Raw genomic sequence first — 25,428 nt, forward strand, 5'->3', positions numbered from 1 at the left:
CCACCAACAGTCTATTATCACTCCTATTTTCCTCCTGTCTGGTTTAAATAGCAGCAGAGCTTCTGAATATATCTACACTGATGGGCGTGGTGTTCTGGTTATGAAATGAGGTGTGTTCAGGTACATTTCTGGAGTTTTGCTTTTGCATTTCTGGAGCTCCACTGACTGAATTAAAACAACCTAGACAGACGCCAACAGTCAGATGTTCATCGCTATCTCGGCAGCTTTTACATCAACAATAAATAAACAGAATAGTAAATAAAATAACAGTGCTGTTCCCGTAATAAATGAGCTGCGAAGCGTTTGTTGGACACGTCCAGGTAGCTGCACCGTTAAAATAGCAATCCACCTATAAAAAGTCAGAGCTCACCTGATTCTTAAAGGGAATGATGAGTGACTGAAGACACTCTGATTGGTTTATTATTTCACGTTACGCCCCAAAAAATTAACCCATTAACCACACCCATGACTGATTAAAAAACTCAGTACATGACTTTTGCATGTTTTGAGCCGAGAACAAGGTGTACTTTTCCCGACGTTATGATAGCAAAGACACACTGACATGCCCTGAATCAAACTGCTAACCTATCGATCGATAAAATAGGACCCAATAATTGGAATTAGATTCACTCTATCTGGATGGAGAGATTTATCTGGATAAATCTGGGCTTTTATTAAACGATGAGAAGCCGGAATAAAAAATGAAAATATTTTTAAAATGTAAGGAGTAGAAAGTTCAGATAATTGGTTGAAAATATAAAAATAATAAACACTCCAGTAAAGTATAGATAAACAACATTTCTACTTAAGTAATGTAACAAAGTGTTTTTACTTCATTACTTCACACCTCTGTGTGACAGTCACTGGTGTTACAGCCTATAAGTTAAATTAAGACATTAAATAGTGAAGGTTTTTTAGGATGTTCTAACATCATCAATATACAGAATATTGTTCATTATTCAATGTTTTCTTTGTTTTAAATGCTGTAATTCTGAGCTGTTATCAATGCAGATTAAAGCTGTGTGTGTTTTTGTTGAGGGTGTATTATTTTGGGTTTTAGTTAAATTGTACAGCAACATTAAAGGTCATCAGTTCAGCTCTGAGTGTAAACAGATCCACTACATTTTACCAAAACAAACACAGTCCAGGCACATGACTCACCGCCAGATTTACTGAGTGTGTGTGTGTGTGTGTGTGTGTGTGTGTATTATAACTGTGTTTTTAAACCCCCAAATTTAGCCTTTACACTTCAGTAAATTGAAAACTCCATTACGGTTCTAATAACACTGATTTTAAAAATAGTAATAAAAAAAGATTTACAGAAAGGCATCCCAGTAGGCAAATCACTTTTTTATGATTATGTCACAGAACACAGTCTGGTTTAAATGTTGTATTATGCTGTTTGCTCTGTTTGCTGTACAGTAGGTCATGCTGTTTCTCCATCAGCAGCCAGAGTCTGAGAGAGAGAGAGAGAGAGAGAGAGAGAGAGAGAGAGTACAGCAGGTCATGCTGTTTCTCCATCAGCAGCCGGAGTCTGAGAGAGAGAGAGAAAGAGAGAGAGAGAGAGTACAGTAGGTCATGCTGTTTCTCCATCAGCAGCCGGAGTCTGAGAGAGAGAGAAAGAGAGAGAGAGAGAGAGTACAGTAGGTCATGCTGTTTCTCCATCAGCAGCCGGAGTCTGAGAGAGAGAGAAAGAGAGAGAGAGAGAGAGAGAGAGAGTACAGTAGGTCATGCTGTTTCTCCATCAGCAGCCGGAGTCTGAGAGAGAGAGAAAGAGAGAGAGAGAGAGAGTACAGTAGGTCATGCTGTTTCTCCATCAGCAGCCGGAGTCAGAGAGAGAGAGAGAGAGAGAGAGAGAGAGTACAGTAGGTCATGCTGCTGTTTCTCCATCAGCAGCCGGAGTCTGAGAGAGAGAGAGAGAGAGAGAGAGAGAGAGAGTACAGTAGGTCATGCTGCTGTTTCTACATCAGCAGCTGGAGTCTGAGAGAGAGAGTACAGTAGATTATGCAAGTGTTACTATCCCAGGTGTTACTGTCCCAGGTGTTAATGTCCAAGGTGTTAATGTTCCAGGTGTTAATGTCCCAGGTATTACTGTCCCAGGTGTTACCATCCCCGGTGTTACCATTCCAGGTGTTACCGTCCCCGGTTTTACTATCCAAGGTGCTACTGTCCCAGTTGTTACAATCCTTAGTGTCACCGGCCCAGGTGTTACTTTCAAAGGTGTTACCATCCCAGGTATTACTGTCTGAGGTGTTAATGTCCCAGGTGTTACCGTCCCAGGTGCTACTGTCCCAGGTATTACTGTTCAAGGTGTTACCATCACAGGTATTACTGTCCCGGGTGTTCCTCTTACAGTTGTTACCATCCAAAGTGTTACTATCTCTGCTGTTACAGTCCCAGGAATCACTTTTACAGGTGTTCCTCTTTCAGGTGTATCTTTCTGAGGTGTTACCATGCCAGGTGTTACTGTCTCACATGTTACTACCACTGGTGCTTCTGTAATGCTTTTTTTCTAACATCATTAATAGAACAGAATAATGTTACATTGTAACTCATCGCACATAATTACTACGGTTTTCCAGGATAATGGATTGCTAAAGTGTTGCTTTATGGTTCCATACAGTGTTGCTATTGGTATTCCAGGTTTGGCTGTAATGTTCTCAGGTGGTTGCTATGGTGTCAGTCAGTGGTTGTTTAGGCAGTTGTTGTGTGAAATGATGTCTGGTACATGAGACGATGAGACGAGTTGATGTCCTGTTGATCAGATTAATGGAGCGTGCAGTTTCTCAGCGGGGGGTTTATGGATCTGCGTCTGAACTCATAATGAGGTAGTTCCTGCTGCAGGAGCTCCCGGCGCCGGCGGCCTGCGGGTCAGAACCTCCGGAAACGGACGCCTTTGTTACGTCTTTATTTTTTATTTTTTCCTCCGATAATAAACGGCCTTTGTGTTTCTGAAACATAGTTTTGATGGGCTGCCAGACGCTGAGGATCTCCAGCTGTGATTGACTAGCGTATCACGCTAGCTGGGTTGATGTACGGGTCAGATCTTCAGGAGAAGATGAATAGACAGATGGATGGATGAATGGATGGATGGTGGTGCTCAGGCGTGCGGCTGTTGCTTTAGAGGCTGAAGGTTTGAACGGTGAGTTTTTAAGGTGAATAAATGAAGCAGGATTCAGAAGAAGTGCCTCATGGTTTGAAGGATGAAAATGTGCTGCATCGGCAGAATCGTACAGACAGCCTGAACCTGATATGGGTGCAGAATAAGAGCCGGCGGCACAAAGAGAATCACGATGGATCTGGAATCGGGATCAAAGGAGATCTATGGAGCCTTACAAGATATGATACTTTAATACAGTGTAGATTAGACAGTATTAGGGTTGCCACGATACCAGAATTTTGACTTCAGTACCGATACCAACTGTAGTATCACCATTCTCGATACCAAAACGATAACACAACATTTCAATCCAGCGTTGCATTAATTTATTAATTTTTCACCAAAATCTTGCAGAAGCATTGATGATGGTAGAGTCTGACCACTGCACAAAGCACATCCCAAAGATTCTTAATAAGGTTTAAATCTTCTGTTTCTGACTGTACATTTTCCAAAACCTAAAGCTGAAGCAAAGGCAGATCATGCCTTAAGACAATGACCCAAAACATTCTAGAAAACTTACCATGGACAGGCTCAAAAGAAAGAAAGAAATAAAACATACTGGAATAGCCAAGTCACAGCCCAAATCTTCTGTCTATGACTTTAAATCTGTCCAGAGCCTAAAGCTGAGGCGAAGGTGGACCATGCCTCATGACAACGACCCAAAACATTCCAGTAAATCCACTAAGAAATGGCTCAAAAGAAACAAAAAAGGAAAGTTCTAAAATAGCCAAGTCGAAGCCCAAATCTTCTGTCTTTGACTTAACATCTGTCCAAAACCTGAAGCTGAAGCGGAGGTAGACCATGCCTCATGACAATGACCCAAAACAATCCAGTAGAAAGAAAAAGATGGAAAGTTCTGGAATAGTCAATGCAAAGTCCAAATCTTCCTACTATACTCATTCTATACTAACATATCGTACAGTTTGGAACTGTGCTATGAAGATAAACACATCTGAACCATTCATATCAGAAGATAGGTATGGATCATGCCACATGACAATGACCAAAAAAACGTTTCTGTAAATTTACTATGGAATGGCTTAAAAGCCAAAAAAATGGAAAGTTATGTAATCTTTGATCCTAAAAGCATTAAAATGCAGCAGTTTCCTGGGACATCTCCAGGAAACATTGTTTGAAAGTTAAATTAACGTTCTTAGATATTCAAACTGATACGTTTTTTAAATGTTCTTGTGACGTAACTGCAGCATCACTTGTGTCAATGTTTAATGTTTAGTTTTTTAGTGGATGTTATTTTTAATATTTTCATAATGTTATTAAATGTTTTGTAAGAAATGTACAGTGTAACCTTCCTGAAACCTTTTGAAAACATTGCTTAATGTTCTTGTAATGTTCTCTGTTAGCTGGGTCACTGCATATAGCTTACGACTTCATCCCACCTCTTCGGAGGACTATTTAAGAATTTATTTTTATGGGTTATTTGTTGGGGAAGGATAGGGACATAAGCAAACATGAGACTTACAAAAGAAGAGGAAGAGAAAAAAAATAAAGAGGGAGATAATTGAAATGGATAAAGGAAAATCAGTACCACTTTAAAATAAGACTACCTTTATAAAGGGTTATGCTGTAAATGCCTTAAAAATCATTAATAATCAGTTATAACACATACGTAGAAAGGGCAACAGTATAGATGGCTGTGGGTTCACTATTTGGCAAACAACAGGTCATTGTTGCCCTTTCTACGAATGTTTTATAACTGATTATTAATGATTTTTATGGCATTTACAACCTAATTAGTTACCATTAATAAACTAATTGTAAACCATTTATAAACCCTTTATAAAGGTAGTCTTATTTTAAAGTGGTACCAACAAATCCAACCAAAATAGGTGGGAATATAAAAGAAGATTAAACGTGTGTAGAGAGTGATTTAGTAATTAATGGGGAAAAGATAATAATTTCCAAAATAATACCAAGTGTTGCTTTGTTGTGTATTTTTGTAGGTGTTGGTAAGTGTGTGTGTGTGTGTTTGTTAGGTAGACAGTAGTGTTGGGTTGGGTATTGGATCTTGGTTAAGCTGTTCTTATGGTGCACTGGTTGATTTTGTCAGGTGATTACTGTTGGAGGAAGGTGATGGATGATGGATGTCCAGATTAAAGAGTATTCAAGGATTTTATTTTTGGCAGAAGCAGATTTTTTTTTTCACTGATATTTGATCAATTCATAGATTTTTCTATTGTTTAATAGTGATGTTTTTTGAGTTGCAGTTGATGAGGATGATTTTCTTGGCGATGGTTAGAGCTGTAAGTAAAGCAGTGGTGGTTGATTTTGCTGTACTGATGATTGCTGTTGTGTCTCCTAGTAAACATAATTCTGGTGACAGAGGGATAGCTCACGACTTCTAGGAATTCTCTGAAAGCTGCAGAGATGAAAGCTTTCCATCGCCAATTTCATTTACTGTCCCATCACTTTTTAACTCTACTGGGAAAAAAAATCCAGTAATTAAAAGGTTAATCTCCCTCATCACCGATACGCTCAATAAACCAATCAGAAAAAAGAGAACACAAGGTCATGTGACTGTTCCCAAGATGACAGAGTAAGATATCTGTGCAGTAATTGATAAATATTAAAAGATGGATAAAGATTTTAATTACTGATCTATTTTCCCAGTAGAGATGAAAGTGACGGGATGGTAAATGAGCGCGGGGATGATACGCCGTTATCTCTGCCGTCAGCAATTATTGCGATATCATTATTACCTGGACCAACGTTCTTGTTAGACTTAACGCAGGGGTTTAACATCTTCACCGTGGAAAATCTTCTCAGATTTATCTCAGTTTATTGCATTAATTTTAACTGAATCAGTCAATATACTGTAAAAAGTGAAAGTATAATTTAATATTAAGATTTTATTCATCTATTCCTTGCAAAAAAACAAAAAATTACTATGACACCCAGGTATAGTTTTTCATATAATAACTTTTTTTCATTATTTTATTTCAAATTTTTCCCATTTTCTCCCCAATTTACACGGCCAATTACCCAACGAACTCATTAGGACTCCCCCTATCACTAGTGATGCCCCAACACACCAGGAGGGTGAAGACTAACACATGCTTCCTCTGATACATGTGAAGCCGGCCACCGCTTCTTTTCGAGCTGCTGCCGATGCAGCACTGCTGAGCAGCCAGCGCGCTTGGAGGAAAGCACAGAGGCTCGGCTCTGGTACATCAGCTCACAGACGCCCTGTGCTGCTGACATCACCATAGGAGTGATGTGGGGAGAGAGCGCCATCTACCCACCCGGAGGGAGCAGGGCCAATTTTGCTCCATCTGGGCACCGGCATTCATTTAATAACTTTTGAATAAGTGAAATAAATAATCTATTTATAAATAGTAATGGTAACTTTCTCCTACATTCTACAACACACACACCAAAAATCATTCAAACTAAAATGATCATTATTAAGACAAAATAACAGTTAATGATTCAGACTTTTGTGTTAACTCTATTAATATTTACAAAATCAGTATAGAATATTATTACCTTTTTCGTAGAATATTTTTATATATATATATATATATATATATATATATATATATATATATATATATTTATATAGCGTGTTTTATGTCTGGTTGTTACCTCTGATAAAAAAAAATAATAATAATAATTTAATAAATATATTTTATAAAGACAGTGTTAAAAATATGTATGTGATAATATTAGATCATTACTCAAATATTCACTATTCACTGTATACCTGTAACTCTACCTCTACACTACTTTACTTTAACTGATGCTCTCAAACACTCAAATTAAGAGACAAGAAATTCAAGTAATTAACTCTTGATGAGTTCAGCACAGCTGTTAACTGAAAGCATGAATTCACAGCCTGTTTCAGTCCATTCACACATTCAATGCAGTGAATTGCAAGTAAGTAATTCAGTTAGAGGCTTAAAATGTTGTTTCTGAGATGCTTTTGCTTTTCAATGTCAACCTTAACGATTATAACATTTACACTGTAAACCCAAACGTTGTTTAAACTCAAATGATTTAAGCCTGTTTTACATAAAATTGGATATTTCTAATTAATACTCAACTATTTTGAGTTAGTTGAACATTTGTGGGCACAAATACTGTACTATTTAAACTGAGATCTTTGACTTGAACCAACTTATAATAACTGAGTTAATCTGTTTCCATTGGCAGCTTCTTTTCTATTGGCTTCTGGTACAATCTATTTGCATACTGCGTGTGTCCAACAGTTTCTGACAGACACTCAACATCAGTGTTTAGTTGTAATTACTTGATGTTTTAATTTATGCTAACTCAAGTTTTCATTCGCCGTTACTTAACTTTTTTAAGGCTTTTTTTAAGGCCAGTTTCCTCAATTTTTTTTAAGTAAATTCAACTTATCCAGGCTTACAGTGTAGCCTAAAGATGTTTTCATCCACAGAGCTCCAGCGGCTTCCTTTAAGAAGATACGAGTGGCGTGTAGATCGCCGCTAATCAATAAGCTTCTCACACAGCGGTGGGCGACAGTCTCCCTGCAGCTCTGCTCTATAGGCATCATCAGAAAGCCCACGTATCCTCCGACGCTTTCCTCCGGCCCCCCGTCATTACCCCGACGCCCCCGGCTCCGTAACGCAGCGTCCTCCTCTCCGGAGATCTGTTTTTTACCAGGCTTCCCCCGTTATTGATGGAGGGCTCAGATCCTCAGATCCACTGGATGTAATACACCACCATCCAGGCTGACCAATAAAGCGCAGGGGGGCTGGACAGGCCGTGATTTATCGGAGCCGGCCTCGGCCTCCAGAATTACTTTTCTTTCTCCGGCGCCGTTTGTTTTCTCTGAGAACAGCAGCTGGGTATAAAGCGAGGCGGAGGAAGAGGGAGCAAAAGCAATCTATAGAAAATAATTTCGGCTCTCGCCAAACACAAGATATCACAGAGAAAACTCTACAGGATCCTGTGAAAATTGCCCATAAGAGCTTTTTCAAAAGAAATCCATAAGTAATTGAACAATGAACGGCGCAATTTGTATTATTGAGCTTATTGAGAGGAACGGTGTGATTTAAAAAATCCAAAAACACATACATACACCTACCTGAGATAAAGAAATATGAGTGAGTGTAACTCCAGCCTCAAGAGGGCGCTACAGTGAAATTGTTAAGCTCTTTTTCCACAAATTCTTTACCTTTCAACTGAACAAAAAATATTTTAAAGCCATTAATTTGTGCATTTTTGTAGTTTGCATACCTGTCAAGTTTTAGATTTAAAAATAAGGGATATTTTCCTCTGTACGCTTAAAGCCGTCCCACCAGCCCAACGCAGGTTCAGTATCCCTTACATTTTAAGACAGGTTTACAAAAAATCTAAAATAACCACAAGTGAACCACTTACACACTACAATTAGATTATCAGAATCTGAAATGTTGTGGACATTCCTACATATGTCATTCTTTTAATACAGCCAAATTAAAAACCCTTTTCTATATATTTAAAAAAAAATTAAGATTTCATGTCTTTTTTGTAATAAATGCACTCTTTTATATGATATATTTTTTATTTATGTAATGGATTTAAAATTGAACAAAGGGTGCACAAATTTTGCAAAATTACTGTTGGTGACCTAAAAATAGTATCATGAGCTTTTACTAAAAGGACATGGACCAGATATGTTTCATCAGTAAAAATTAGTCCTAAGGGGCCTGCACAATAAATTTTAATTAATACTTCTTCCTTTTGATCACTCCACCCCTGATTAGTTCAGTTAATTTCGGTCCTCTCCACATTTCTGCTTAAACTGAGTCACAAGCTGTATTTTTTATTTTAAAAGGTTTAGTCTGTGTGTTTTATTTTGGAGACGAGTATTTTTAAGCAGCTATCAGAAAAATATCATCACAGTTTACATGATTAACCTACCGTTACCTTTCTTTTAGAAAAATCGCTGAATATCCAGATATGTTTTGACGACTAGCTGCCTGAACTCACAGCGACGGGGGGGGGGGGGGGGGGGGGGTTGGGGTAACACTGACCCTCCTTTGCAAGCTGATTGGCTGTTTCTCCTGAAAGGTGGGACTTTCTCCTTGAATCGGCTCCACGATTGGTTAAGAGACACAGAGCGGTCAGTGCCCTGTCTCCTCAATAATATATATTTTTTTATTGTAATAGAATACGGGAAATTTACGGGAAAATACTAATACGGGAGGACGGCGGGAAAGAGGAGTAAAATACGGTAGTTTCCCGGCCAAAACGGGAGACTTGACAGGTATGGTAGTTTGACATTTTACATTCTTGGCAAAATGTTGTGTACAGTAGATTTTGTTTTTTCATCTAATCTGCAATAATTTTATTTAGACTTTTTTAGATTCTAAAACTCCAACATAATATTTATAAAACAATGAAATCAAGTGAAATTCAACTAAAATAAGTAAATAATTTTTTTTATGTTCATTGTTATGCCCAACTCAAACCCATGATCAATTAAGAGAATTAGTATACGTTACACCCTGCACAAGAAGCATCACGATGCTCATTGCTATCTTACACCCACCTAACAACAGTCTTCAGTTTTCACTCCTTCCTCCTGCCTGGTTTAAATAGCAGCAGAGCTTCTGAATATATCTACACTGATGGGCGTGGTGTTCTGATTATGAAATGAGGCGTGTTCAGGTACATTTCTGGAGTTTTTCTTGTTTATCTTGGTAACAGAAAACACAGGAGCTCCACTGACTGACTTAAACCTAGACAGACACCAACTGTCAGACGTTCATCGCTATCTTGGCAACTTTTACATCAACAATAAATAAACAGAACAGTAAATAAAATAACATTGCTGTTCCCGTAATAAATGAGCTGCGGGAGCTCCTTCTCAGCGTGAACCAGCAGCTCAGTTTCCTCTACTTTAAGAGAAGCGTTTGTTGGGACACGTCCAGGTAGCTGCACCGTTAAAATAGCAATCCGCCAAAGTCAGAGTGCATTCTCCTAAAGAGAATGATGAACTAGAGACACTCTGATTGGTTCATTTCAGGTTACGCCTAAAATTAACTACCCACACCCATGGTTAATTAAGAGAATTAGTACATGCCTTTTCACTTTGAATTTTGAGCTGCACAAGGTGTACTTCTCCAGTCGTTACAACAGCAAAGACGCACTAACAAGCCCTGAATAAAGCTGCATGGTATATGATTGATGGCTTACCTATAGATCACTAAAAGAGGGTCTAATGATTCAAAAGTAATTAGGTAATTAGCAAAGTAGGACCTACTCAAAAAACTGAGCTTGTTATACTACTCTATTATCATAAGTTAAATGGGATTTGATGGTGTTAAAATGACAAAGTTGTTTATCAAAATAATTTGTTGAAACGATGCAAAGCTCTGGAAAAAAATAAAGAGAGCAGTTCAGTTTCTGAATCAGTTTCTCTGATTTTGCTATTTAAAGGTTTATGTTTGAGTAAAATGAACATTGTGGTTTTATTCTATTAAAACGATTTATATAAAAATATTGCATTTATTTGCAGAAAATGAGAAATGGCTGAAATAACAAAAAAGATGCAGAGCTTTCAGACCTCAAATAAAGTAAAGAAAACAAGCTCATATTCATAAAGTTTTAAGAGTTCAGAAATCAATATTTGGTGGAATAATCCTGGTTGGTTTTTAATCACATTTTTTTTTCATGCATTTTCGCATCATTTTCTCCTCCACCAGTCTTACACACTGCTTTTGAATTGATAACTTTATGCTGCTTCACTCCTGGTGATGAAAAATGAAAAAAATAATTAAAGTAGTTCAGTTTGGTTTGATGGTTTGTGATCATCCATCTTCCTCTTGATTATATTCCAGAGGTTTTCAATTGGGTAAAATTTGATTGCTCTCTTGTGGTTATATACACAGTTTATTTCAATTATAATAAACACTTTGAAGTCCTAAAATAGTACAAATAGTATTTTTTTCAAAGTCATAATGAATCTAAATGTTGTATCCACCAGTTTGTGATGTTTAATTTCGTACAAAGATATCTTGAGTCTTAATAATAAATGTGGTCAATTTCATTCGAGGGCTGTGAGTTTTCTTGCTCAGCTGAACAGCCTTCAATGACTTCTCTTTCCAGTTGAAGATATGAGCTCCTCCTTAATGCCTCCCCAATGTGGAATTCCTTAATTAGCACTTTAAAACAGTCGCTAATTGGAGTTTTAGCGCTGGCACCGTTATCATTTGCAGATATGCTATTGTAGAGGGACGAGCGAGAGCGAGCTCATCGGGCGTAAGTACTCTCTCTTGACTCCTGGCCGCCACTCACCGCGGTTAGTGCGCTCGAGAGCGTCTGATTAGCCGCCACATGCTGAGCATTGATAGAGCCGTCCTCCAGACCCGCCGTCGCGCCGGTTAGCTATTAGCCTGCCCGGATTAGCCATTAGCCGCCACTATACGAGCTGCATTGTCTGGATGAAGTGTTTACCCTCACCGAGACGCAAGATCTAACGGCCTCTCGAGACCTGAGACCGGCGAAATGAAAGCCAACACTAGTTCTGCTTGTGCTAATGAATGAATGCTAATTGCGTGATTAGCGTCATTAGCATTCGGCTAATTTAACCGTCACTGACACGCTAATGTTTTAATGTTTTATTCCATGTTAGTCATGATCAGGTCAAGCCGTCCCACGTCTCTCACAGCCACCTGAGACTCTCCTGTGTTTCTGATAAATTAAAGCTAACTGTCCGTGTGCACCTAATAATGTATGCTAACACCATTAGCATTGACATGATGTCGTCTTTAGAGACACCAACACATTTATTTATTCATTACTTTATCCTTCCCCGAGTCCAAACACAGCTCTGTAAAAATGATGAGTTTCTTTTTATAATTGATTTAACTAAATTCAAACCAAGCTGAACTGCTCAAATTTTTGCACCAGGAGTGTAAAGAGCATTAAGTTATCCAAAAGCAGTGAGTAAGACTGGTGGAGGAGAACATGATGCCGAGATGCATGAAAAAAACCCCACCAAATAATGATTTCTGAACTCATAAAACTACTTTATAAACTTGTTGTTTTCTTTGCATTATTTGAGGTCTGAAAGCTCTGCATCTATTTTTTGTTTTTTGTTATTTTAGCCATTTCTCATTTTCTCATCTTTTAATTAATTTTTTGTTGTCTTTTTTTTATTATTGTAATGATTTATTGTTTTATTTATTGCTTTACATTCTAGCCTGTCCACTTTTCCCACCTATTATTTAGAATTGTTTTATTTCGTCCTAATTAAATAGTAAATTATTATTATTATTTTTTTATGAATTTACCATTTACTCTTTATTTGTTTTTTTTTTTAATGAAGTTTTTTTATTTTAGTTTGTCTTATTAAATTCTTAAATGTTAGGTAAGTTGTACATGCTTGTCTGTATTAGAGATGTAAAATCAAGTGAAAATGAAGTTTAATTGAAAGAGTGGTTTATACTGTATATAGTGCTGTAGAGCTGTAGCGCTGATAAACCCCTCGCTCAGACTCTGGCGGCTGTAATTACGCTTTTTTCCGCTCTGTATCTCCGGAGCACACCTGCCACTGTTCTCCGGGAGGCAGGTGCCGGGTTGTAATTGGCAGGGCGAGTTACCGGGGCCGGCGCTGTTCTGGAGGAGTGTCTCGGTGCGAGGCGACGTGTCACAGCGACAAAAGCCAGCGATCAGCGCCTTAATTACCACCACTCCCGCGGAGAACACGCCGCCGCCAGGAAACACCGGGGAATCCTGCAGCGCTTTATCCTACGCTCACATTAATACTCACATCATACTAAACATGAAGAAAAACATATAAAATTATTTAATAAAAAAAAAAAAATTAAAATGTACATTCTTCAAAGTATTAACTGTTTCTTAATGTAAAGTTTGAGAGCATCAGTTAAAGTAAAGTAGTGAAGAGGTAGAGCTACAGGTATACAGTGAGTAGTGAATATTTGAGTAATGTTCGAATCCAGATCATGAGAAGCATCTGCTCCCCATTTAAGAGCGTTAAATAAATATTTATATACACTTTACAAATGATTTGTTACTTTTATCATATAATCTTTGTTTTTTTATTGATATATTTTAAAGTTAAATACATTTCATAGCTGCAAACTATCTTACCATATTTTATTTTTATTGTACATTGCATATTTTATAACGGTTTTACCTTTTTTAAATTATTATTTTATGGAAGTCTTATCTTAATTGTCAGTTACTTAATTTTCCTCAATAATCTTTTTTGATTTAATATAATATTTTCTTTTCTAAAATTTCTGTATGTACAGTATATACACAATAGTGACCTGGATTTTAATAAATAAAAGATACTTTAAAAAAGCTTTATTATTATTATTATTATTATTATTATTATTATTATTATTATTATTATTATTTATGGCATAACATAAATAAATATAAAAAATATTTATCATGTAATCTCTGCATTTATTGATATATTTTTATTGCACATTGCATTTCTATATCAGTTGTTTTAATAATTGTATTATTTTATGGTAGTCATATCCTTATTGTCAGTTGCTTACTTTTACGTTATTTTGTATATTTAGCTGCATTTTAATGTAGTTAAGGTGCTAACTAAATAAAGGTTATTCTTCTTATTATTATTTATTTATTTATTATTTTATTTATGATGGTACATAAATTATTATTTAATTTTTTTTATAATAAATAATATTAAACGCAGATACTCTTAGAAGACCCATAAAGTATGGAGGTAAATTAGTGCAACACTGAAAATCTAACACTACTGCAGAAAAATGTAAAATGCAATCCACAAGGTGCATTGCTTTTTTTACTGCACTTCATCTCTTTATTGAAAAACAATAAACAAAACTTTTCTTTTTTTAAAAAACTAAATGCAGAATTTGTGTCAGAATTTCACACAAACCTCATTAAAACGCACTCAGCTGTGAATGCTCAAAAGCAAATCACACTGCACAGGATTGCAGTTCGTCTAGGAGCCGCACGGATTTTGTGCCGAAATGAAATATTATCACCGTCCAATCAGAACTCACTACTGAAAAAACAGTCAGGGTAAAATTCAATAAGTGGAAGCTTAAATAAATAAATTAATTAATAAGTAAATGATATTATTATTATTATTATTATTATTATTATTATTATGACATAACAAATTAACTTCCAATAGTAAAGATTTTTTAAACGTGAAATGATCTGAATATTAGTCAAATATTTCGTAATCGTGGTAAAACTTTTCGTATAATAATGAAAAATCTCATTAGTTTCTGCTTGTTTTTAGTTGATATTAATCCGGAGATGAATCGGGCTCAGAGCGGTGATGATAAATAATCTTCAGTGTGAATAAAACTCTGTGTATTTGCTGCAGGCTGGAGGAAAAGCTGTTCTGAAGACGAGCGATCGATAGGTCAGACATTGATGTGTTCATTAAAAGCGTGACCCGCCGGCCTTATCAATAATATTCTGATGTATCCGTGCGGCTCTGAGCTCTGCGGGGTTATAGACAGAGTTGATAGAGATACGCAATAAAGTGTTTATATGTTTATATGCTGTATAAAAGTTAACAGAGCTTTCTGTGTTATTATTGGATAGAGTCCGTGGGGCAGCGGGGCTATCGGGGTTATAATGCAAAAAAATGATTCTACAGCTGCATTTCTAGGTTTCTTTCTAGGTGTTTACACAGTTTGAGAACAATGTGTGTAAGATGCTATAAACCCAACATATTTGAAAAAAATATATAATAAAAAAATAGTTTCTACTATACATGGAAAATACATTTATATACAGTGAGGAAAATAATGATTTGATCCCCCTTTCAAAGATATGAACAGTCTAAAATTTTTAGCTATAGACGAGCTGTGCACTGTACAGCTTGATTTAGGGTGTGTCAGTGTGCCTTTGGCAACGTAACGACGGGAAAAGTACACCTTGTGCAGCTCGTAATCTTACTCTTCATTATATTCCAGAGGTTTTTTAAATTTCGAAAATCAAAGAAACTTATCATTTTTAAGTGTTTTCTTATTATTTTTTTACATTTTTAGAGCTGTATGCTGCTGTTAAATCAGCTTTTACTTTTTTTTTAAGGCAAAGTCAGGGCTTATTGAAATATTCCACTGGTAAATTTGGTGAGTTTGTGGAGGCGTTTGTGTGCATCTCGTAAATATTGAGTAAATATTTATCACATTACGGCGACTTCAAGGCAGCAGTAGTGCACTCCGCTGTAGTAAACAGATTTTTTAAGCTGCGCTACAAAGTAAGTAGCCTCAGTGTTTGGAAGGAAATCTATCAGCCGAGCGTTCAGCGTTCTCCGGGACCCGTCGCCCGTTACTCAGGTGCCCGCTAGCCTCCCCGCGGCGCTCAAAGCGCCGGCAGAAGCGGCGTAATGACGGCGTATGAATGGCAGGACCTCGCCGTGTCAACTCCCAATTTGTGAAGCTTTTAGAAGAAAAGGCCTCGTCTTTTTTTTCCGCCAAACGGAAATGTAAATCACGTTCGGCGAGCGCAAACAAACAAAGCGGAACGTTCCGTCTCATCCAAATCCGTCTTACCAACTACAAACGGAGAGAGAGAGAGGAAAAGAGAGTGAAAAAATTAGAGAGAGAGACTTGGAAAATGTCATTCTCGAGTTCCCCGCTTTCCTGCCAACGGCCTAAAGGCCACCTGGGCAATAAACGCCTTACAACTGCATACATTTGCAAGCGCCCGGGTCATTAATTATAACAACGTTAACGCTCGCAGCCGAGCGAAAGCGCGCAAGCGGAATAAAAGAGAATTTCTGATTAAAAAAGTTGAATCCCGGTTGATTTCTACTGACCTGCACTTTGATGCAAAAAAACACGATATTCATTAAACACAACTTTCCCTCTGATTTTATGCCACTTTTGCATCGTCAAACACTCAGAGCCACTGTACTCTCCTTTATGTGCTACTTTCACTGTCCCTAATCGCAGTTTGTGGCTTTTCTAGATGCTTACACAAATTAAAAGCTTTGAATTGACCCTTAATCAGAAATAACTGCTTTCACGAGCAGTGCTGCTGGAGTTTTTAAACATCTCAGTGTCACTGCTGGATTGAGAATAGTAAAAACAACAGCATCCTTTGTGTAGCATCCTGTGGACAACAACCTGTGGGTAGCATCTTTTGGGTAGCATCTTTTGGGTAGCATCCTGTGGACAACAACCTGTGGGTAGCATCTTTTGGGTAGCATCCACTGGGTAGCATCTTTTGAGTAGCATCTTATGGGTAGCATCCTGTGGATAACAGCCTGTGGGTAGCATCCTGTGGACAACAACCTGCCCTTAAACAATCTCATGATTCAGAGGATCCAGTGATGTTCAGGAGTAAAATGTACACAGAATAAAACGTACAGGGGTCTGAACAGATTTATTTACCACAGAATGTGACAGAGGCGGGTTTTTTAAAAACCCATTCCTTTTTCTCATATGGAAAAACCGCTTAGACACGGAAGCCGTACGAGCACTACAGTATGACACATGACTTCAGTGGTCTATGGCTACAGCAGTCCAATTTCAAAATACCCTAGTCCCCAGTAAGTACATCTAGTGGTGGTGATAAAGAACCTGAATTAGCTATAGCCAGTTAGCTTACCTGTTCAGGAGAAAAGTAGCAGCTCTGGGTCAGTCTTGTAGTTTATTTGAGCTCTAAGTCTCCACCTTTCAAATTCACTGCCAGTATTCACTCTTGTTATATTCCTGCTTTGGTCACTGAGCTTTTTTGAGACATGCTGAGGCTTTTTAAGCTGTGTAGCAGCTCAGGTTTAAAACTGAACCAGCTCTGCTAGCTAAGCTCGATTGCTGCAGCGCCGAGTGTAGTGTAGTGTAGTGTTACGTGCTGGCAACCTCGGGGGTGGAGTTAGTGTTGGGGAACGAGCAGCAGGAGGAGTCAGAGGATAAAACAAACACAAACTCCGGGACGAGTAGCACTTAAAATAGGAACATACTGCTGAATCCCTGCTGACAAGAAGGGATAAAATATGCATGCATATTTTATTTTTATTATCTTTTCATGAAGACCCAAACCCAAACAAAAGATTTATTATGAAAACATATTTTTTATATTTTTAATATTAAATGGTAAAGTTTATAATTAAAGAGTGGGGACAGGTAACAAACGCTATTTTTAGTTTTTATTAATGTTTTTAATTACAGATCTTACTTTTGCAATCAGGACAATGTACACGACACTGTGCTTAGTAAAACAATTTATTTTGAAGTTTCACATTTATACATAATATAAATAAAACATAATACACATTATATTTATTTTCTGGCGACAGAAATGGCACTGATTCTGCAGAATATGTCCATATAATATGATAGAATATAATTGAGAATAATTAAATATAGTGTAATATATATGCGCAGGCCAGTGCTGTGTAATATCATAATATATATTATATAATGTTACAGTAACTAACTACTTAAACCGCATTACTTCCCACATCTGATCAATGTCCAAGGCTGTCTAGATGTGTCTCAATATGATCGTTACAAATGGAAGAAAATTGTAGTAGTGAAAATAATCACAAATGAATCACCATTAATATATTTAAAAATGTTTATTATTTTTTTGGGTGGTGAGCATTAATGATATGATTTGGTCAAGGCTGCGTTCGCTGTTGTGTGGTTTCTTTAAAGTCACGTCACATCACGCATTTATTAGTCTAGTGATTTTTACTAAACATGTAATCCCAAGTGAGCAAGCACGAGACGACAGTGGTGAGGAAACACTCCCCTGTAGGAAGAAACCTCAGGAGGAACCAGGCTTCACAAGGGGGACCCATCCTCCTCTGGTCTAAACCACATATGACTAGTACATGATATGACGTGACTTTAAGACCACATAAACAGTTTTATAAATATGTGCTCCCTGATTTCTGCAAATCATCTACAATACCTATACAATATACATTTATCTTATTACCTTTATACTGCAGAAACTAAACTAAACTAGAATATTCTAGCCTAGAAAGAGAGCTGTGGAGCCTAAATCGCTCCCACATGTGCTCACTGACAGATCCAAGCCCAAGCAGGGACCAATCAGGATGCACTCTCAGTCTTTCTTTTGCTGCAGCGTCACTGCAATCTTTAATTGTAGATGTATATTTGCGGGCATCAAGGGGGCCGCTATTAATATGTGCTATAATCATAACAACCGAATTGAGGGGAGAAGTGGGATATCTGCTGCTCAGTGTGCTGCACAATAACCTGATATACAACAAGCTCAACATCTATAAAGATGGAGCAGATCATCAGTAAATACTGAGCAGTCAACGAGCAATTACCTACATGATATTAAATATATTAGGCGAATTAAAATGATGCAACAATTGTTCAAGTGTGGACTAATTTTATATATATATAAAACTTACTAATACTAAAAGAGCTCAACATCTATAAGGATGGAGCTCAGCTCATATAGCTCTGAGAGCCTGAGAGCAATGTAGTTTCTAAATGTAGTTTTGATTTTAAATAAGCCTACACTGGGTCTGGATTGACATAACGACTATGGAGCTAAATTCCAGACTTCAGACGCTTGCGAATTTGACAATATGGCGGATTTTGATACAATACAATAGATTAATATGGATTGCATTGACCAAATCTTATGATTAATATAAAAAGAAGTGAAAGTGGGGGTGGGAAAAAATGGGGAAAATTAGATGGCAGGAGGAGCTGATTTGGGGCGCTTTACTGCCTTCCAGACTTTCTTAAAGATGGACCAGATTGAGCCTGTGGACAAAATAAGAAAATATTTATTAAATATGAATTTATTAAATCACAGACAATCCCAGTTCAATAATCAAGAACAGTGGCAGATTTAGGATCTGTAAAGGGCAGAGTGAAAATATGAGTTTTATAGAGTTTTGTAGAGGAACCCCTTTTCTACCAGACAGGCAGAAGACATCCATAAATGGGCAATTATTAACCCTTTAGAGCCTAGACCCAGTTATGAATAAATTTTTAATAATAACTAGATTGCAGTTCCTACAGAAACTGCGAGTCTGATTGCAGTGCTGGCTGGTATCTGCTACGGTGTTGCTAACGTGTTGCTAGGCGGTTGCTAAGGTGTTGCTATGGTATACGGGGTGGTTGCTAAGGTGTTGCTAGGTGGTTCCTAAGCTGTTGCTATGGTATTCGGGGTGGCTGCTAAGGTGTTGCTAGGTGGTTGCTAGGTGTTTGCTAAGGTGTTGCTAGGTGGTTGCTAAGGTGTTGCTATGGTATCCGGGGTGGTTGCTAAGGTGATGCTAGGTGGTTAACCCTTTAGAACACAGACCCAGTTATGCTAGGTGGTTGCTAGGTGGTTGCTAAGGTGTTGCTAGGCGGTTGATGAGGTGTTGCTTTGGTATCTGGGGTGGTTGCTAAGGTGTTGCTAGGTGGTTGCTAAGGTGTTGCTATGGTATTCGGGGTGGTTGCTAAGGTGTTGCTAGGTGGTTGCTAAGGTGTTGCTATGGTATCCGGGGTGGTTGCTAAGGTGTTGCTAGGTGGTTAACCCTTTAGAGCACAGACCCAGTTATGAATATATTTTTAATAATAATAACTAAATCAGTTAAATTAACTGAGCAGCTCAGAGTTTTTTTTTTATTCTGATAACCCTTTCTCACACTAAAACAACGATCATGAAATTGTGATTAAGCATTTTTAAGCAGTTTCTTACCACGGCTGTCACCCTCTTTAGAAGCTTCCTCCATATTCTCCTGGGTGCTGGATGACTCTTGGACATTTACCCAAGTCAAACTGGAAGATTTCTTTTTCTTCAGCTTCTTCTCAGTTTCAGGTGAGAGGATTGGCTTTGATGTTGTCATCTGTACAAGTTTAGGAAACATGCAGGATAAATGTATTAATATATCAGGGTACAGTAGTTCACTGGATGGCCATAATATTATGTAGGTGTAAGATAGCAGTGCAAGCTCACCTCCACCGTTTCTTCTCTAGGAGTTTGGTCTATGTCCTCCACTAAAACATCAGCCACCTCGGTTTGGAAGCTCTCCTCCTCCTCCTCCTGCTCCTCCTCCTCGAGGTCTATCAGCCGCAGCTCCTCAGGCTCTTTCTCAGTCTTGAAATCAAAAACCTGATCATCATCATCACGCTCTAATGTGTAGGAATGTGCGAGTAATGTGCGTTCATCCTTAACATCCGGATTGGTTAGTTTTTGTTTCATGCGCCGCTCCTTCTTCTCCGGACGGCTGGAGCCCTTGCTCTGGCAGGTCATTTGTACGCTGGGCTGCTTGAATTCTGATATATCCTGAATGAGGAGGTGTCAGAAGAATTCACACAAAACATTTATTATCTGTATGATTATGATCCCTTGCTCTATGTTAAAATATTGCCTTGATTGCAGTATTGCAATACATTGCGATATGTTGTCTCATTCATGATACATATAGTTCTTCAATATAAAGCCTTATTATATAAAATCAGTATGCTGGTAGTGAAGTCTGTAGGAAAATGTATCTGCCAACTCACCTCCACCTTTTCTTTTCTAGGAGTTTGTTTTAGGTCCTCAACTGAAACATGATCCTCCTCCTCCAGGTCTATCAGCCTCAGCTCCTCAGTCTCTTTCTTTATCTTCAAATCAAAAACACGCTGTATTATTATCACGCTGTAATGTATTTGTGTGTATACTCGCGTGTAATGTGTGTGCTTTGTTTAATGTGTCGCACCTTCTTCTCCGGGCGGCTGGAGCCCTTGAACTGGCAGGTCATTTGTATGCTTGGCTGCTTGAATTCTGATGTATCCTGAATGAGGAGGTGTCAGAGGAATTCACACAATACATTTAATATCTGTATGGGTTTAATATCTGTCACTCTATGTTAATCTGTACAGAAATATGCACTATTACACAACACGGGACCTACTTCCTGTATTTACTTCTTTGCTCTCACCCCAGCGTCAAATTATTGACACATATCCTCAATAATAACTAAAACCACAACACAGTGTAGCAGTGTATATAATATATAATATAATATGTATAATTTAACTGTTACATTAAAGCACCGAATTGCAAATTCTTAAAACAATAAAAGCTGCCTTACCTGTTTCAGTGGGGTGCTCTTCAGGTGCTCAACGTATTCGTTAAATTCCTTTACGGAGCACCGGACCTGAAAAGAATAAAAAGAATAGTTTAATTATGGGTGCGGACTAAAGGGCCCTCACTATGCATTAAACACTGTTAAAATGTGTGTAAATCTAATGTATGTACTTTTCCATCCTGAGAAATTATGCCAAGTTTTATGAGCTGCTTCTTTTTCATTGGATGTCTGAAGAACTTCTTCAGGTATTTATCGTGCAGGCAGTTGTATTCACCGAGTTTCTTGGACATTTTAGGGTCTCCGAAGTCACAATCCTGTTTATCAGGAGAAAGCTGTGAAAAAAATTAACACAATACATTTAATATCTGTGTGAGTTTCACACCAACAGCATCACTCTACCAACAAGAACCATCCCAAACACTGGAATATGATTAGTTTTATTAGATTTCTGATCTAATCTAAGAGTGTTTTCACACCTGCACTTATTAGTTCAGTTAAAGTTCTCTTCAAGAACACTAGTACTCTTTTCACCATTTGGTCAGTGTGAAAACGTTGTGAAAACAATCCTAACTAAGGAGTAAATGCTTCAGATTTACACATTCAAATGATTATAAATGATTTGTACTACAGAAAACAAACTATAAGTGTGAATTAAGTTCAGAATTCTTTCTACTCGGATACTTATGTAGCGGCTCAGTGGTTTAATACCTGGTGCTAATTGAGATGTTGAAATATTTTTTAATTGGGCGCCAGTTATTAAATTAATTTAATTAGATTAATTAATTAATTAATTAATTAATCAAATTAATTAATAACACAAGACATCTCAGGGTGTGGTTTCTACAGGTGACAGAAATTTTCATAACCAAGTTATCCAGAAAAACACACTGAAATGACAGGTTTTGTAAAATAAAAGTATTTATTAAATCACACAGATATGAGTAAATAATTCATTAAAAAGTCATAAATGTAGCCATTAGCTATCAAATCATAGTGTAGAATGATAAATGAGAAATAAAAGAACAAACACGTTATAATGCTGATATGAAAGGAATAAAGATTAATATAACTATTAAGTGAGTATTTCTAAATAAGGGTCTAAGGCATTTTAAGTCTACGAAACCAATTCTTATTTCCAACCAAGCCACTCAAAATGAGTCATCTATACTAAAGACGCTCTATTAAAGACCCGACCAAACCATGACCAACAGACACCATCTGCCGAAAGATTAAACCCAGCTCTGCCTTACTCTGAGTTGTTGAAGTGGGCCTTGGTGACGTCCGCCTGGGTTGGTCGTCTGCTGCTTCACCCCGAAAAAGGATCACGTGAGCCTGTCTGCAGGGTGGTTTGACTTCCTGTGTCAGCACGGAGCCCCATTAGAACCCACAGGGAAATCCTTTCGCTCTCAGGTGGCTTGCTGGTGGCCTCCGGACCGCAGGTTTCTGGGTTGGATCTGGCGGATCTCCTTTTCAGCTGTACTTTAGCTAAACTTAGATGGAATAATGCTTGGCTTTGTAGATTGTAAAATAACCTTAGATATTTTAACTAGGATAGCTAATATTAATATACTTGAAGATTAAATGCACTAGTCTAAGAAAACTAACTTAAGATGACTAAACTAACAGTCTATCCTTTCTCCATCTCTGGGCTCCCTAACCTCTCTCCTCTAACTGTTTTCCTCAACTGCTCTGAACTAAACTCCGAACTAAACTGAACTGTGTCTGCCCAGTTTAACTATTAGACTCTGTGGCCTGTTTGGCCCTCGAGCTATGATTGGCCCTGTGGCCCAAATGTCTGTGTTTTGATTGGTCTAGGAGCAATTTCAAACTTTGGCAGGGAAGATCTTATTCACAAAGGGCCATAACCCCCCCCCCCCTCACATGGTCAACATGCTTCAGCTAGTGGTCTATTTTTCTAATAGACCAAACCAAAAGAAAACTCAACTAAACAGTGGATCAAAATACATTCTTCAGCATACCAGTTTGTGAGGATAAATTCAGGAAACAATCTTACAATTGAATCACAATAAATGTAATATATATATATTTTGCCCACAAACAGTTTTGTAATACTCAAGATAATCTTAGGAATACAATGATGGATGGTACTCTGTCAGAAAGAGATCAAGAGTCATGTTATTATTTAAACCCAATTAAATCACTTAAAAGATAATACATGGTTAAACCACTGATAACCAAATAAAGCTAAATTATCAAATGCTAGTTAAACCTTGTTGATTCAGACTTGAATGTGTAGGAGAATTTAATCAGGACACATCCAAACACATATACCATATACCAGACACATATACCATTATCTAGTAAACATTCTATAAAACACCTTTTTTATATAGTCAATATATATGTATTTTAAGCAAAATCTTCTCAGTGAGAAATTCCTCTTCTCTGCTGAGTGTTCAGATAAGGCTTGGTCCTTGCCTGTCTGAATTTACGACGGTGGGGGAAGGAGTTCTTTCTGCACCCCACAGAATTTGAGCCTGCAATGTTGAAAATGGAATCCCAAGCTTAGAACATTTCTCTTAATTTCATTAATCTTATTTCTAAGTGATTGCAGAAATAACTAGGCACAAACCCCTAAATTGGTACAACATTTGGTGAATTAACAATTTCCAAGGCATTAATTAAGTTTTGACACTCTCTTAAGTCCGCAGTCCCGTCCTAGTGATGGTGTTGCAAATGTTCCAAATGTTTACATTAACTCCGAGGTTTATGACTTGGAGGAATGTAAACAGAATTTTACCCTAAACTCGCATTTAGGGCTCTTGAGCGAGGCTGAGTGAAGAAATAGTCAGTAAATGTCATTTTGAAATTTAAGGTTGTTTGAAAAAAAGATTACTCCAAGGTTTTTTTTAGAGTGTTCTGGGTTCGAAGTTTCCTTATAGGCCGTAAAGTGGGGGTAGTGTGTGTTTGTGTCCAAGCAATGAAGAAATCCTCTGGTTAATCCACTACACTTACACTCTGTCCCAGTTTGCCCCGGAAGAACTGCACCTTACATTTATCAGGCACAAACACCTTTGTTCCTTTTGGTTTCGCCATTAGAGCAGAAAAGTCCATTTTACCCAGGTCAAACATCTGGAAAGTGGAGAAGAAAACACAGTCTGGTTAAAACCTGCCTGAATTGCAGCATTATGTTCAGTACTGACCGAGTTTAATTCACGGAGCTTTTTTCTTTCAAGCATTTTACTGTGTTAGCGTGCAGGAGCTGCTACTTTAACCCCTGCATTTCAGTATTGCAGCTATATTTCTCTTGACCCTGTTAGCTTGATGATAAAATTTTATATAAAGTCTTGTAGAGGCACTAAAAGCAACTATTATTTATGCCTAAAATTCCTTCGGGATACATTTAGGCATAAATACTATCTATCTATCTATCTATCTATCTATCTATCTATCTATCTATCTATCTATCTATCTATCTATCTATCTATCTATCTATCTATCTATCTATCTATCTATCCCGAAGGAAATTTAGGCATAAATAATATCTATCCATCTATCTTTCTATCTATTAATAAATAATAAAGTATTAAGACCAGCATTTAGCTACTGTTTCTGCAGCTCATAAACACTTACGTCCTCTCTCTTCAAATCTCCCTCCGTTTCTCTGCTGCTCTCCAGAAGAATGAGTATATATAGCTGTGATGACATCATCAGCGACCTCACCAACATTCCACGTTCCAATCGGAGTACAGTAGAATCACGTGACCAAGCTTGAATCACATGACCAACAATATAAGGGCCATTCCATTGAATGGGGCCATTTGATTGTTCTAACTTTTCCAAATTAAACTTAATTTTTATAGTTTTGCAACTCTGAATCCAATAACACATATTTAACATGTACTAGTCAATATCAGGCAGCTGTACTTAATTTTTTTTTTATGGGTTTCTAATCTGATGGCTCCATTTTTCCCAGTCCTGTTACCAAAACTCATGTTACATTTAAAAAAAATGTTTAAAAGCAAGTCCAATAATTCCTTTGATTTTCCTTAAAGAAAGTGTTTATTGTAAAGAAATGGTTAACTGCATGTTCAAATAATTGATATTTATGACAAAATCATTTAACATTTAACAATTTAACTAGCTAACCTAGCTTTAATTTAACTAGCTAGCCTAGCTTTAATTTAACTAGCTAGCCTAGCTTTAATTTAACTAGCTAACCTAGCTTTAATTTAACAATCTAACTAAGCTTTAATTTAACTATCTAATCAAACTTTAATTTAACTTTCTA

At 37.4% G+C, this 25,428-nt stretch overlaps 1 protein-coding gene across 1 annotated transcript; it reads right to left on the bottom strand.

Annotated features, from left to right (window-relative positions):
• Positions 1 to 17,680: 17,680 nt before the first annotated feature.
• Positions 17,681 to 24,461, bottom strand: LOC125789972 (bromo and FHA domain-containing protein DDB_G0267958-like). The gene is made up of 8 exons (XM_049473089.1): positions 24,153 to 24,461; positions 21,347 to 21,508; positions 21,180 to 21,245; positions 20,805 to 20,879; positions 20,608 to 20,709; positions 20,057 to 20,386; positions 19,799 to 19,946; positions 17,681 to 18,873 (listed from the first exon to the last, which is right to left on the bottom strand). The coding sequence occupies exons 1-8, from the start codon at positions 24,267 to 24,269 to the stop codon at positions 18,800 to 18,802; spliced, it is 1,074 nt and encodes a 357-aa protein (XP_049329046.1). The 5' UTR covers positions 24,270 to 24,461; the 3' UTR covers positions 17,681 to 18,799.
• Between the last annotated feature and the right edge of the window lie 967 nt (positions 24,462 to 25,428).

This window comes from Astyanax mexicanus, unplaced genomic scaffold, assembly GCF_023375975.1.
Source record: "Astyanax mexicanus isolate ESR-SI-001 unplaced genomic scaffold, AstMex3_surface scaffold_33, whole genome shotgun sequence".
In the NCBI taxonomy this organism is placed as follows: domain Eukaryota; kingdom Metazoa; phylum Chordata; class Actinopteri; order Characiformes; family Acestrorhamphidae; genus Astyanax; species Astyanax mexicanus.